At 47.1% G+C, this 14,991-nt stretch overlaps 1 protein-coding gene across 3 annotated transcripts in view; it reads left to right on the top strand.

Annotated features, from left to right (window-relative positions):
• Positions 1 to 14,991, top strand: part of ABCC11 (ATP binding cassette subfamily C member 11) — a 67,094-nt gene that overhangs the window by 38,759 nt on the left and 13,344 nt on the right. For all 3 annotated transcript variants that reach the window (XM_006183544.3, XM_032486254.1, XM_032486256.1), the window contains 9 exons: positions 1,554 to 1,757; positions 3,026 to 3,160; positions 3,239 to 3,335; positions 5,023 to 5,112; positions 7,300 to 7,403; positions 8,889 to 9,086; positions 12,048 to 12,274; positions 12,399 to 12,536; positions 13,761 to 13,947. In XM_006183544.3, coding sequence (XP_006183606.2) covers positions 1,554 to 1,757; positions 3,026 to 3,160; positions 3,239 to 3,335; positions 5,023 to 5,112; positions 7,300 to 7,403; positions 8,889 to 9,086; positions 12,048 to 12,274; positions 12,399 to 12,536; positions 13,761 to 13,947 — 1,380 coding nt within the window. The remainder of the gene's footprint in view (positions 1 to 1,553; positions 1,758 to 3,025; positions 3,161 to 3,238; positions 3,336 to 5,022; positions 5,113 to 7,299; positions 7,404 to 8,888; positions 9,087 to 12,047; positions 12,275 to 12,398; positions 12,537 to 13,760; positions 13,948 to 14,991) is intronic.

Raw genomic sequence — 14,991 nt, 5'->3', positions numbered from 1 at the left:
GCAGCTCAAGTTAGCTTTGCAGATTCTGCCTCAGAGCGTCTCCCACTGAGGGAGGGAAGTTGGGGGTCATCTGACCTTGGGAGCTGACAAAGAGACTATCTTACCCCATGAGGATGGGGGGTGACCTCAAACTCCTTCTGAAGCAAGAGTGGAGACTCTCTGAAGATAAGAAACCTTCCATCCAACCCCTGGGCCCCATCCACCCACCCTGCCCCTCTCTGGCCATGTCGATAGGAGTGGTAGCTGTGGCCCCACAGTGGCAATTTGAGTTCTGACTGTTACATGTTCCTGATAACTCGCCTTCTTTCATGGCTGTAGCCACCCTTAATCCACACAAGACCTTTGTTAAGATCAAAGCAGTACTGTTGTCTTGATTTTATCATCGAACACTAGCCCAGTAATCAGTAAGGAACACCTGCTCTATTCACGGCACTCCTCTAGCAACTTGAATGCACTGTCTTGGGTGAGCCTCAGATAACCCTAGGAGGCCAGTTCTTTTGTCATCCTTCCTTTAAAGATGGGAGTGTACACCCTTGAGGGCAGAGCGCGCAGTTGTCTTGTTCAGGGTCGTGTCTTCAGTAGGAAGTACACGGTCTGGTCTGGAAAGTGCATCAGTAACAGTACTGACCTCGTCAGGGTGATGTGAGGTTTAGGGGAGGTGACGCATACAAAGTGCTTTGAATAGTGCCCGGTGTCAAGCAGGTGTAGCTCTCATTAAAGGAACACAGTAGGCATTTATTAAGTCTCTGCTGAGCGAGCGACTAAGTCGGGAAGCTGAGCTTTGCCCAGGCCAAGCTTATCCATGGTCACATGGTGGTGAGCTGGAGGCAGAGCAGTGACAAGAGGTCACCCTGCTGCTCTTTCAACTCTGCTTCCTCTCTGCAGGGAGGAACCCGGGTAGGACTTAGCCCCCAGCTGCCTTGTCCCCAGAGCCTGACTGAGGGGTGGGCCAGCTGGCAGCTGCCGGGGGTGCTAATCTGCTAGGCGACCCCAGACACGCTGCCCAGTAACTCTGTTTTTCCCCCCTGACTCCTGACATAAGGGGTGTCGTATAAGGGGGCCTTTCCCACGGCGGCCACGGCAGGGCTAGCCCAGCCATCACAGCCCTGCCCTGTCAAGTAGCTGCACATGGTACACATGGTCTTAGGTGACAGCGCATAACCCAGGCCCATGGTCTCGCCAGCAGATAGGGACAGTCACTGGAGATTTAAAACCTGAATGAGATGTAAGAAGGTGCTGTTTTGGGGGAATAAGTAATTTATTTTATGAACTAAATTGTTAAAAGTGTAATATGTCTCCTGAGAAACTGACAGATTGAGAAAAATTGTATCAAATTGTGAATTACAAATTGTATTAGTGGAAAATCAGTTTTTCATATCCTACTGAGCAGATTTTGAAAAATATTTTTGAAATGTCAAGGGTGCCAAGTCATTAGGGGTCCAGGAGCGTGTTCTCGGCGGGGTTCGGTCTATCCATCTGCCCACCTGGCTGGAGTGAGCACACCTGGCTGGGCTCACCCTCCAGACCTGGTGCCTTTGGCTTCCTGTCCACAGATCGGGGAGCGGGGCCTCAACCTCTCTGGGGGGCAGAAGCAGAGGATCAGCCTGGCCCGGGCCGTCTACTCTGACCACGAGCTGTTCCTGCTGGACGACCCCCTGTCGGCCGTGGACGTCCACGTGGGGAAGCACATCTTTGAGGAGTGCATTAAGAAGACGCTCAGGGGGAAGACCGTCGTCCTGGTGACCCACCAGCTGCAGGTAACTGCCCTTCCCGGGCTCTGGACATGGTTGACGGAGCAGGCAGCTCCTCCAGCCTCTGCCTCTCCAGTGTGATTCAGTAACTGCCCCACTGCAGCTGCCCCTTCCGCTCAGACTGACCCAGGGATTCAGGGACTGTTGTGAAGCACTTGATTTCCTCTGCTTTCCATGTGGAAAATATAGGCTGGTAAAAACTTAAAGCAAATTTTAAGGTCTCCTGCATCTTCAAAATCGTAAGGGTGGGCCACTGCTTTTGAAGTTACAAAAAAATTTAAATGCAAACAAACAAAAAAATAACACATTCTCTTAGAGAAGAAACCTTCCCCAAGTCTCCCCTTTTTCCATCAAGTGCACACTGTGTCTGCTGCTGCCTCCCACGGGCCCTTCTCCTTAGATGGCTTCATGCTTGCTTTTGGCCTCAAGACCCTATTATTATTTCTCCTTCTTCTTCTATTTTGGCTTTATTTTTTCTTTTTTTTTTGGTATAAAATATTTAAGACATAAAAATGGGCTAGAAAATAGTCTAACGAAAGCCCACACATCTGCCACCCAGATGACACGGTCCCACATCGATGGCCCTCGGATTACATTCCATTTCCGCCCTCCTGCCTCCCTCACTTTGCTGTTCATTGTTCCCTTTTAAAACATATGTGTGGCTCTCCAGACAGGAGCAAGTGCCCTTTTGCACATTTTAAGACTTTATATAATTGATATTTTACTTTTCGTATTCTTCGGTAATTTGCTTTTCTGCTCAACATTATATTTTCAAGAGCTTCCATGTTGATACGTGGAATGTCATTTCATTGTCACTGGTCTACTGTTCCAATATCTGAATATTCCGGAATTTATTTCTCCAGGATGGACAGTTAGGTTGTTTCACAGTTTTCACTTTTACCAAAAAAATGCTCCAGTGCACATCCTTCTGTCTGTGTTTTGATGCACGTGTCTGAGAGGTCTTTTCTTAGGGTAGCGTTTTAGGAGTGAATTGGCTGGTTCATAACTCTTCAAAAATCTTTAATTTTACTAGATACTGTCAGCTTGCTTTCCAAAGTAGTACCAATCTACAGCCCCCCAGCCCCAGTTTTATACGGGTTCCCTTTACCTCCAGTCATCACCGACACTTGGGGTTGTCCAGTGTTCACATTTTTACCAGACTGGCGGGATAAAACATTGTATCATGATTTAAATTTGTGTCTTTCCTTTGAATAGTGAGGTAAAAACATCTTTTTGTATGTTTACTGAAGACTTTATTTCTTCTGACTTTTCAGTATTTAGAGTTCTGTGATCAGATCATTTTGCTAGAAGATGGGAAAATCTGTGAAAAAGGAACTCACAGTGAGTTAATACAGAACCAGGGGCAATATGCCCAGCTCATCCGGAAGATGAAAGCGGAGGCCACGCAGGTGATTTCCGCCCCGTCCCTTGCTCACTCCTGATGGGGAGGGGCACCCCTGCATTCCCGGCATGTGCTCTCTCCCCAGGGCACGCTGCTGGGCGTAGCTAAGGCAGCCGAAGAGTCTCAGGTGGAAGGTCAGGCCCAGACCACTTGCCAGGAAGAGCCTCTCAATGAAAATGCTGGTAATGATGCCGGGAATAGGATAAGAACCTCTTCCGGCCTGCCTGCCTGCCCTCCAGAGGCCCTGACCTTTCCCCCTGCACCCTAGACCGGACCATGTCCTCACCAAACAGGATCCCAGACATTACACATACAGGATACAGATCCCAGTAGTTGACCAGACCATGTCCTCGCCAAACAGGATCCCAAACATTACACATACAGATTAAAGATCCTATACCCACAGGGTATGGAGGCCTGAAGCATCCAGGAAGTGAGTGTTGTTGGGGGAACAGCTGAGGGTGTGCAGAGGCAGAGACAGGATGGGGATAGTTTTGGCCTTGAGTGGCTCAAATGTAAAACTTTTCAAGGCATTGGGACATTCATTCATTATACATTTGTTGACAGCAAATGTATTGGAAATCAGAAATGATCTAGGCCCAGTCTTGGACATCCAGAAGCTTGTGGCTTTGCTCTTTTCTGAGACAGAGTAGCAGAACAGAAAGGCTTCCATTTCTGAAGTAAGACAAATTCTGGATTTGAATTCCAGCTCTGCTGTGCACAAAGCTGTGTGAGCTTGGCCAAGCAACTTAAACTCTCTGAGCCCTCATTGGCAAAAGTGGAGATAACAGTGCTTACTTTGCAGGGTTGTAGTGGAGATTAGATAGGGTCAGGTGGAGGGAAGCCCTCAGCACAGGTTCCTGTCACCAGTAGAGTCTTCAGCTGCAGAGATCAGAAACTGATTTGGGAAGAAAAATAATTTATTGGCAGGAAAGAGTGTAGATGACAGAATGAAAGGAAAAGCTGAAGAACCAGGCCTCAGCAATTTTGGGGTCTAAGTAGCGGGAACAGGTGCAGAATCCTTTTGAAGAAAACCTACTCCAGGGAAAGGGAGGGTATAGCTCAATGGCAAGAGTGCATGCCTAGCATGCGCAGGGTCCTGGGTTAAATCCCCAGTACTTCCATTAAAAAATAAAACAAATAAGCTTAATTACCTGTCCCCAACAAAATTTAAATAAAATAAAAATAAATAAATTAAAAAAAACCCTACTCCAATTGTTTTCCATTCTGGTATAATTCCCCTAAAGAGTCAAATTCCATAAGGCAAGCCCTCTTCCCTAGGAAAAACTGGGGTGTTGCTATTAGAGGAAGGAAGAGTGTCAGGCAGAAACAACAGTCATCCCCTACAGTGCTGTTTCCTGTTATTGTTGTGGTTGTGATTGTCATCAGCACCATCTACTGATATCTCTAGATACTGGTCCCTCTGCTCTGCTCTAGGCCAAGTCTGCCGGGGCTGGTGTCACAACTGTTTCTTGAGGAGTTGTCAGATGAGGAAACAGAGAGGTTAAGTGGTTTGCCTGAAGTTGCACAGTATTGTGATGACAATTCTTGAACCCAGGTTTTCTGGCCCCAAGTCATTGCTTTCTTCATTTTCTCTTGCCATCTTTCTCTACCCATCAAGATCTTGAGAACCCTAGGCCCTCCAGAGTTTATGAATGGCTAGGGATAGACCCCCTTTCTAGACTCTGGAATCCAGGCAAAGGTTACCTTCAGTAGTCTTCCATGGAAAATCTGCTGGTTTGAGTCAGACTTGGGTGAGGCACTGGGTGGAAGCCAGGGCAGAGGGCTTTGCAAGGCTCCTTTTGACCTGGGAAGGAGATACAGGAGATTGGGAGGCATACTGTTTCATTCTTCTTTTCCCTGAGCCAGGGCTGGAAAATCAGCTCACCAGGAAGGAGAAGATGGAAGAAGGGTCCCTGAAATGGAGTGTCTACCACCACTACATCCAGGTAGCCGGAGGTACGGTGAGGCCAGCTGCTCCAGGCCAGGCCAGGACCCTCTCTCAGACCAGCCCTACCCCTGCAAGGTCTTGTGAGGCAGAGGGGTGCAGAAGAGTCATGCCATTCATGAGTTTAACATGCACAGTTTCATCCAACAGTACTCAGTTATGGTAACCCTACCACCATAGTCAATGCTGCAAGTTAGGTTTTCATGGGTACTTGTACTAAAAGGTACCTGGCATTAAAAAAAATCAAATATGGCGAGACATACAACATGTAAATTATTTTCACCAAGGGAAACATTTATACTCACAGATCCCTTGAAATAGGCATGGCAAGCCATGCAGAGCCACATGGGGAAGCACCAGGGTCCATCAGGAGGCAAAAGGGGGAGAAGGGAGACCAGGCTTCAGAGACTTTATTGGGTCTTTTTGTGGGAAGAATTGGGGGAAGCAGGATAGGGGTGCTGAGTAAGCTTGGGGTTGGATGGTTTGAATGATTTTGGGGGGCTCTGGGCTATAGCGGTGGTCCTAGTTGTCTAATACTTGGTCTTGGGGTAATTTGGGCAGGAGGAATATTGGTTTGATGAAAAGACGTGGTTGGGAGTGTGAGCTTTGGACTGGTTGGTTTGTATATCAAAGATGTGCCCACAGGGAGTCATTTGCTGTCTCTAGGAATTAGCTAGCCCTAAGAGGAGCAGGCTTTCCATGATGAAGACCCCAAAGGACACCTCAGTAAGAATACAGAAAGTAAGAAAATATAGTCCATATATTTTCTTGAAATAAAGAGTGCTAACAGTCCTCTTTATTTCAGTGTTTTTCAAACTGCAGGTCCTTACCCACTGGTGGGTTCTGAAATCAATTGAGTGAATTGTAAGTATCAATGAGAATAGAAATGAGAATAGAATAGAAAATATTTGCATGCATTGCAAAGGTAACATTGGTGAAGCTTTCATTTTGGTATGTATTAAACTGTATTTCTGAAGGTGGATGGTGATTAGAAGTTTCCTTTTATTAAATGGTGAACACTACCAAATCCACACGCATATAACTGTACAATGGTGTACACACAAAACCAAGTACATGATCCTGTACTTTTTGAGTAATTTAAATTTTGAGAGTCACTGTGACTCCACACCAGCTCTTTACTCTTCACTGACTTTGGATCCTAACCCCGGGCCAGATGTGTCTTCTCTCTAGCTGTCTAGGGGATGAAAAGGTAGACTGTGCAGAGGAGATCGCCACTCCCACCATCCCCACCATGGGCATCCCTGTAGGGCCCGGCCAGTGCAAGGGAACAGCAAATATTTGTGAACTGCATGAATGAATCAAGAAAACAATTGATGGGTATTTACAAAGTACCTATTGTGGATCAGGCTCTGTGCCAACCTCTGGAGGGGTGGGTGTATAGAATCTAAGAGCCCACCCTGGAATCTGGCTGGAGAATGATAACACGTGTGTCCAGTAGCAGCGAGAGACATCCCTCTGACCAGGTATAGTCTCGGATGCCATCAAAGAGAGGTGGTCCTTGAGTAGAGCTTAAGGAAGGGTGGAATTCAGGAAAAGGAATGTGGGCATGGGACTGGGTCGGTGGACAGAGTGCTGGTGCAAGAGGTAGATGCTAAAGGAGGGGCTATACCCTGGGTTTTCCCATCCTTGGCTTCACCACTCACCCACTCTGTGACTGTGCGCAAGTTACATCCTCTCTTGGAGACTCAGTGGATGGGAATAGGAATTCCAAATTCAGAAATAATGCATATATTTAGTACTATGCCTGGCACATGGTACACAGTAGTACATACCACGTAAAAAGGAGCTGTTGTTATTTTGAACACTGAACCCTCAGGACCTGCGTAAGGGGAACTGACCTCTAGAAGACTGCTTCTATACCAGGCACTGGGCTGGGTGCTTGACACACATTATCTCGTATCATCCTCAGAGCGGCCCCATGAGTCTGGCAGGACTACTATGACTATTTCATAGGCAAGGAGGTGGCGTGTCACTGACATTTGGTACCTTGCCCAGGCTCACATCGCTTTTAAGTAGTAGAGCTAGGGTATGAACCCAGGGCTTTCTAACCTCGGAACCCAGCTCTTTCCAGTCGTCTAAGGTGTCCAAAATGGATAGGGGTCAGGGAGATCCAAGGGCCTGGGATGGCCGTGCACCTTCTTATGGCACCTGTGTGTTACCCCCTTCTCCCTCCCCAGGTTACCTGGTCTCTGCCATGGTTTTCCTTCTCTCAGTGGTGATGATCTTCCTCATAATGTTCAGCATGTGGTGGTTGAGCCATTGGTTGGAGCAGGGCTCAGGGGTGAGTGCCATGGGGGACTGGAGTGCATTTCTGTGGGCTTGTGTGGAGTTGGGTTGCTTCTTACTCCTCAGGGCCCCTCAAGCACGGGTTAGGGAAGCCCATGGCAAGCCCAGTGCCTGCCCTTGCCAAGTGGACAAATGGAGCTCTAGAGGGAACCAGAACTCTGGGGCTCCCTCCCATCTGGCCACCTGTGTTCACAGAGTGGCCACCTAGGCAGTCTCGCTGGAGCAAAACCAAGAGGTTTCTGTCCCCAGACAGCTCCCCAAGAATGCTTTGCAGTCCACCTAAGTGACTTTCCTTCAGCCGGAGTTTTGCCTCCTTGTTCTGTATTACTTAAAATAAGATTTCATCTCCCCTGTGGGTGGCTGGGAGGCCACAGCAAAGATGCACATGGCCGGACGTTAGTTAGAACAGGGAAAACAAGGTTTTATTTAGTCACTCTTGTCAGTGGTGAAACAGCTGAGCTCCATTCTGATTTGTGCAAGAGGGGATCTGGGCTTTTCAAAGGGCGAATGAGGGAGGAGGGAAAGCGGGGCCCCAGTAGCTCAGAGAAGTGAAACAGTACAGAAGGCTGGTAAGCGTCAAGGCCATTAGGCCCGCTGTGTCTGCGGCCAGCGGGCGGTCCATCCTCCCAGAGAGACTGGGAGACCGGGGCCCTGCCCTTCCTGATGATATTTCAAAGGAATGGTTCTCCGGTCCTTACAAGAGATGCTTCTGATTGTCCCCATTGCAGATGCCAGTCACAAGTCCAGACCTTTTGTACTTCTGATGGATTGGCTATAATTTGGGGATTCTCAGGACGTTACCTTTGGGTTCAATAATTTGCTGCTAGCATGGCTCAGAGGACTCAGAAATACTTTTACCAGTTTGTTATAAGGGATCTAATAAAGGACACAGATGAACAGCCAGAGGAAAACATACATAGGGTGAGGTCCAGAAGGGTCCATAGTGCAGGAACTTCTGTCTGCATGGACTCGGGGTGCATCACCCTTCTGACACATGGGTGTGTTCACCAATCTGGAAGCCTTTTGAAGCCTGTGCTTTAGGGATTTTTGTGGTGGTTTCAATACATCTGTATAATTAATTATTAACTCAATTTCCAGCCCCTCTCTCCTTCCCAGAGGATGGGGTAGGGCTGAAAGTTCCAAGCTTGGACCCATGGCTTGGTCCTTCTGGTGACCAGCCCCAAACCTGAAGCCCCCAGGCACTGGGGAGCTGGTCTCTAAAGTTTCTGACTCCACCTTGGCAGATTCTAGAAATACCTGGTGCCGTCATCTCATTAGCTGCAAAAGACACTCATTGCTCCGGAGACCCCAAAGATCTTAAAAGTGACCAGAATCAAAGGTCACTTATTACAACAAAAGATGCTCCCAGCACCCGCAGCACTTAGGAAATCACAAGGGTTTTAGGAGCCCTGTGCCAGGAAATGGGGACAAAGACTAAGCATATTTCTTATCATACCACCACCCTTATTCTTTCTTGAAGACCAACCGCAGCCGAGAGAGTAACGGGACCACTGCAGACCCAGGAGACATACTCGACAACCCCCAGCTGCCCTTTTACCAGCTGGTGTATGGCCTCGGTGCCCTGTTCTTGGTCTTCATAGGGATCCTGTTCTCATTGGCTTTCACCAAGGTCACGGTGAAGGCGTCCACGACATTGCACAACAACCTCCTCAGCAAGGTACGGGCCCGGGGAAGTGGGCGTGGCCACAGTCTGAGACCTGACCTTGCCCAACTTTTTTTTTTTAAATTACTAGACAATTTTTGGGGGGAGCAGTTTTTGGTTTACAGAAAAATTGAGCAGAAAGTACAGCGATTTCTCACATCCCTCTCACCATGCCCACAGTTCCTCATATTATTAACACCTTGCATCAGTGTGGGGCATTTGTTACAACTGATGAGCCAATATCGATTCGTTATTACTATCGACTGAAGTCCGTAGTTCACATGAAGTTTTGCTCTCTGTGTTGTACGTTCTGTGGGTTTTGACAAATGTATACTGGCATGTGTCTGCCACTAAGTATCATACAGAATAGTTTCCCTCCACCTATTCACCCCTCCCTTCCCCAGACCCCTGCCAACCACTGGTCTTTCTTGCTGTCTCCAGACGTTTGCCATGACACTTTATGACTCAAATAATTATCATTTATTAATAGTCACAATGCATCTTCCTCCTCCCTCCCCTTTCCTTTCATTCTTTCCTTTACTTTTGGTCTTATGAGATACTATTAACCTTTATTCACTTTGTTTTGTGATATGGCTTAAGGACTACACGGGGAGGAGGTGGGGGATAGCTCAATGGTGGTAAAGCGTGTGCTTAGCAGGCACGAGGTCTTGGGTTCAATCCCCAGTACGTCCATTAAAAACATAATAATAAATAGATAAACCTAATTATCCTGCGCCCCCAAAAAATAAAAAATAAAGAACTACGTGGGGAAATGAAAGTGGTCAGTTGGTCAGCAGGTCAGTGCCCTGAGTCTTTAAGAAATGCCTTCTGTAAAGAGCGTGGCTGTGCTGGGGGTTAAGGAAGTCTTGAGAGCCCTGGTCCTGTTAGGGTTTTGCCATCAACTACTTGGGCAACCTTGAGCAATCACTAAGCTGCTACCCCTTCTCTGGGCTTCAGTTTCTTCGTCTGTAAAATGAGAAGGATGAACTGGATTGTTGTTAGCCCTGTGCTAGTATGAAATGCTCTTTGATCTCCAAAGGGCCTCATATTCACTGCTTTTAGTGAGGTTGGGATGCCATTTTCAGGAAGGGGCAGTCAAGGTTAAAATCTACCCAAGGTTCCGTCTTCTGCAATCGCAGTGGAATTGCTGCTGCTAATCTTTGATGATGCTGAGTGAAAATGGTCCCATCTGTAGAAAAAAGTAAGAGTTGGTTATTAATGGAACACTTACCAGGAGGCAGGTACTGTTCTGAACACTTTCAATGTATTATGCCTTTCTTCCTTTTTAAAATAATAGCTTTATTGAGATATAATTCACATACCATGAAATGCACCCTTTTATTTTATTTTATTTTTATTTTTTACTTTATTGAGTTATAGTCAGTTTACAATGTTGTGTAAATTACCAGTGTAGAGCACAATTTTTCAGTCATACATTAATATACATATATTCATTTTCACATTCTTTTTCACCATGAGCTACCACAAGATCTTTTTTTTTTAAACATTTTTTATTGATTTATAATCATTTTACAATGTTGTGTCAAATTCCAGTGTTCAGCACAATTTTTCAGTCATACATGGACATATACACACTCATTGTCACATTTTTTTCTCTGTTAGTTAGCATAACATTTTGTGTAAATTTCCCTGTGCTATACAGTATCATCTTGTTTATCTATTCTACAATTTTGAAATCTCAGTCTATCCCTTCCCACCCTCCGCCCCCCTGGCAACCACAAGTCTGTATTCTCTGTCTATGAGTCTATTTCTGTCCTGTATTTATGCTTTGTTTTTGTTTGTTTGTTTGTTTGTTTTTTAGGTTCCACATATGAGCGATCTCATATGGTATTTTTCTTTCTCTTTCTGGCTTACTTCGCTTAGAATGACATTCTCCAGGAGCATCCATGTTGCTGCAAATGGCATTATGTTGTCGGTTTTTATGGCTGAGTAGTATTCCATTGTATAAATATACCACCTCTTCTTTATCTAGTCATTCGTTGATGGACATTTAGGCTGTCTTCCCGTCTTGGCTATTGTAAATAGTGCTGCTATGAACATTGGGGTGCAGGTGTCTTTTTGAAGTAGGGTTCCTTCTGGATATATGCCCAGGAGCAGGATTCCTGGGTCATATGGTAAGCCTCTTCCTTGTCTTTTGAGGAGTCTCCATACGGTTTTCCACAGTGGCTTCACCAAACTGCATTCCCACCAGCAGTGTAGAAGGGTTCCCTTTTCTCCACAGCCTCTCCAGCATTTATCATTTGTGGACTTTTGAATGATGGCCATTCTGACTGGTGTGAGGTGATACCTCATTGTAGTTTTGATTTGCGTTTCTCAAATTAGTGATAATTAGTGATACTGAGCATTTTTTCATGTGCTTATTAATCATTTGTATGTCTTCTTTGGAGAATTGCTTGTTTAGGTCTTCTGCCCATTTTTGGATTGGGTTGTTTGTTTTTTTCTTAATCCAGCACCTTAGAACACTTGGCCACGCTACCTAGATTGTTTGTTTTTTTCTTATTAAGTCGTATGAGCTACCTATATATTCTGGAGGTCAAGTCTTTGTCAGTTTCATCTTTTGCAAATATTTTCTCCCATTCCATAGGTTGTCGTGTACCCTTTTAAACTGTACAACTCAGAAGGCCTTTAGTATATGGGCAAAGTTGTGCAGTCTTCATCCCAACACTGAAGCATCGTTATCATCCCCATTATACAAGTGAGGACACTGAGACTCAGAAGGGTTAAGTAACTTGCCCACCATCACACAGCAGTTGATGGAAGAGCTGGGCATCACTGGAGCCCTGACAAATTGTCTCCAGAGCCCGTTTTTAACCATTTTTCTACATAGCCTTCCCTGGACACCCTTTAGGCTGCGGCCTGTACCTCTTCAGAGCCTGAGGGTACCTGGCATCTTCATCAAGTCCTGAGCAAGGCCTGTGGCTAGTGTCATAATCTGGGGTGCTTTTGTCCCTGCAGGTGTTCCGCTGCCCCATGAGTTTCTTTGACACGACCCCGATAGGCCGGCTCCTGAACTGCTTTTCAGGGGACTTGGATGAGCTGGACCAGTTCTTGCCCACTGTTGCTGAACAGGTCCTGCTCCTGCTTTTGGTGGTGGTCTTCATCCTGCTGATGATCAGTGTGCTGTCCCCCTATATCCTGCTGATGGGAATTGTGTTACTCACTGTTTGCCTCATTTACTGCAGGTGAGTGATTTCTTTTTGCTTGGGGACAAGGTTTGTGACTTCCGGTGTGAGTCTGGGACTAACCTAGAATTGGATGGTCCCAGAGGCGGATGGCCCAGGTCACTCACCCCCATTCTTGCTGCAGGGTGTTAAAGAGGGCCAACAGTTTGTTCAGGAGACTGGGGAACTACAGCCGCTCCCCTTTATTTTCCCACATCCTCACTTCTCTGCACGGCCTGAGCTCCATCCATGTCTACGGAAAAACTGAGGACTTCATCAATGAGTGAGTCCTTCTGCTGCCACCTGAGGGTGATGCAGACTGTGGGGCGGTGGGGGGCAGGAAGGTAGGAAATAGAGCATCTGAGAATAGCACCATCTTCAGAAGAATCAGAGAGAACATTGCTTTATTCCATTTATTTCTCTGAGTCTTCAGAACCTCATCTGGAAGATGATGCTGTAAGGATAAGAAAAATGTAAGTGATATTTGTAAGTGAAAAATGTTTGTCAGCCTTAAAGACCTGTGGCTGTTATATACATATGTTCATGTAATTAATAGTAAGGTGCGCTACTGGCTTAGCACTTACTGCATTGCTTTTTTTTTTTTCTCTTTCACTTCCAAACAGGTATCTAGTTATAATAAAATAATAAAAGAACAACAGCTTTCTAAATAACAGAATTTCCTTCACTATTCACACATTAGATTTGCCTTCTACATGTTTGTTGAAACAAACAAACAGACCCTATGATTGTTGCTGAGGCTTAACTATGTAAAGATCAGTCAAACCTGGTCTGTACTGAACTGCAAGAAGTTCACGGTCTAATGGAAGACAGGAGACACAGATACATATTTTGTAATAAGACAGGGTTGAATATGATAGACAGCTTAGGAGAGGAGCAGATAAGATGCCAGGGAGTTCAGATGGGAAAGAGAGGATCTACAGCTCTGAGGATGAGGGAAGGCTTTGGGGAGAAGGTGGCATCTGAGCTGGTCTCAAAGCCTGGTAAGATTTGGGCATGGGAGATGGTGTGGGCTCAGTTAACTGGAATATTGGATGCACTGTGGTACCAGCTCTCCCAATGGCATTGGAAAGACACTAGGACCAAGGGGATACTGGAGCGATGCATTCATTCAGTCAACACTGAGAACCTACCAGGTGCTCAGCACCCACTGGGGACACAGTGGTGAGCAAGGCAGACACAGGGTGGGTGGGTCCTGGGAAGGGGGCGCTTCCCTTCACTCACTCACGAATTCCGGCATTTATTCACTCGCATTGGCCCAAGTTTTCCATCCTGAACTACCCATCAAGTTCAAAGTCAGAGCCCTCTCCTAGATCTGGGGTCATGGCTGAGATTGGGGTAGTGAGGATTGCCTCCCCCCTCCACTCCCCAAATTTTGTTTGTTGTCCTTTTTGGTGAGAGTCGGGAGCTAGATGCTGGAGGAAGCACCCTCGGGAAGCCCTGGGTTAGACAGACATGTATGATTTTTGGGTTGTCCTTTCTTTCTCAGGTTTAAATGGCTGACGGATACAGAGAATAACTATCTGCTGATGTTCCTGTTTTCCACGCGATGGATGTCACTGAGGCTGGAGCTCATGACCAATCTGATGACCTTGGTCGTGGCCTTCTTCATACTCTTCAGCATTTCCTCTGCCCCCTATTCCTACAAAGCTATGGCTATCAGCCTCGTCCTGCGGGTGAGGGAGGGACTCTCAGACGGTGGGGGCGTGGGCAGACTTAGGGGCCGTGGGACTTTGATTACATCTTGGGTTTTGGGCATTTGTGATCTTATGAACAATCTGCTGCTTGGTTCTGTTTCCTTACCACCTCTGAACTGGGAAGTCTGTATTTAAAGCTATTGAATGGAATCATAGAATATTGGGATTGAAAGGGCACCCACAGGCAACAGACTCCAACCCTTCTATTGTGCAGACAGGGAAACTGAGGCTCAGAGGGGAAGGAGTTGTCTGGACGGACAGAGAGTTAGGAGCAGGGCCAGGGCAAGACCCCTGACCTCTTGGTTTCCTGTGTGGTTTCTTTTTACTGTACTATTCAGACTCTGATTCAGTTGTCAGACTTTTCTGAGTTATCTGGGAAGGCGGTTAAAAATGTCAGTTTCCAGTCCTCCCTTGGAGCAGGGCCCCTTAGGCTTCAACGTGCACAGACTTGAAGCGGAGTGCTTGCCCCAGCCCGGCAGGCTGACCAGCCGGGCCCTGGAGCGGGGCCGACATCCCGTCCTCCAGTGGGATTCGGAGTCAGGTCCTGGGCGGGCGGGGTCTTGGACTCTATATTTAAAAATGGGTTCTCAAGGGGACCCTGATGTAGCAGTTGGGTGCCCCACGTCCTGAGCTCCTCCTCGCCCGCTGCAATGGGGCCAGGGGTCACGTCCCCAGAGTCCTGGGGAAGAGCTGTGAGGCCAGAGGTAGGCCTAGCATCCTCCTTGGGGACCCTGGCGCACCAGCTCCAGGGCACCCTGTCCCCAGGTGGACTCATGAACCATCCCCTCTGTACCTGGGCAGCCTTCTCTCTAACTGGGTCAGGTCTCGTGAGCCCTACTCTGAGGCGTCCTTTTGGATGCAGAGGGGGTCCCTCCCGCTCCTCGTGGAACCCTGCAGCAGACAGGCCTTTGCACACATACACAGTGCTGTGCCCACATGTCCACACCTGTGCGCAGACCCTCCTGCAGGTGGCTGTGCAGGGCTCACGCCCAGAGACAGTCGCCCCGTCCCATAACCAGGGCG

Source organism: Camelus ferus, chromosome 9, assembly GCF_009834535.1.
Source record: "Camelus ferus isolate YT-003-E chromosome 9, BCGSAC_Cfer_1.0, whole genome shotgun sequence".
NCBI classification, from domain to species: domain Eukaryota; kingdom Metazoa; phylum Chordata; class Mammalia; order Artiodactyla; family Camelidae; genus Camelus; species Camelus ferus.
This window is presented reverse-complemented; position numbering and strand designations above follow the sequence as displayed.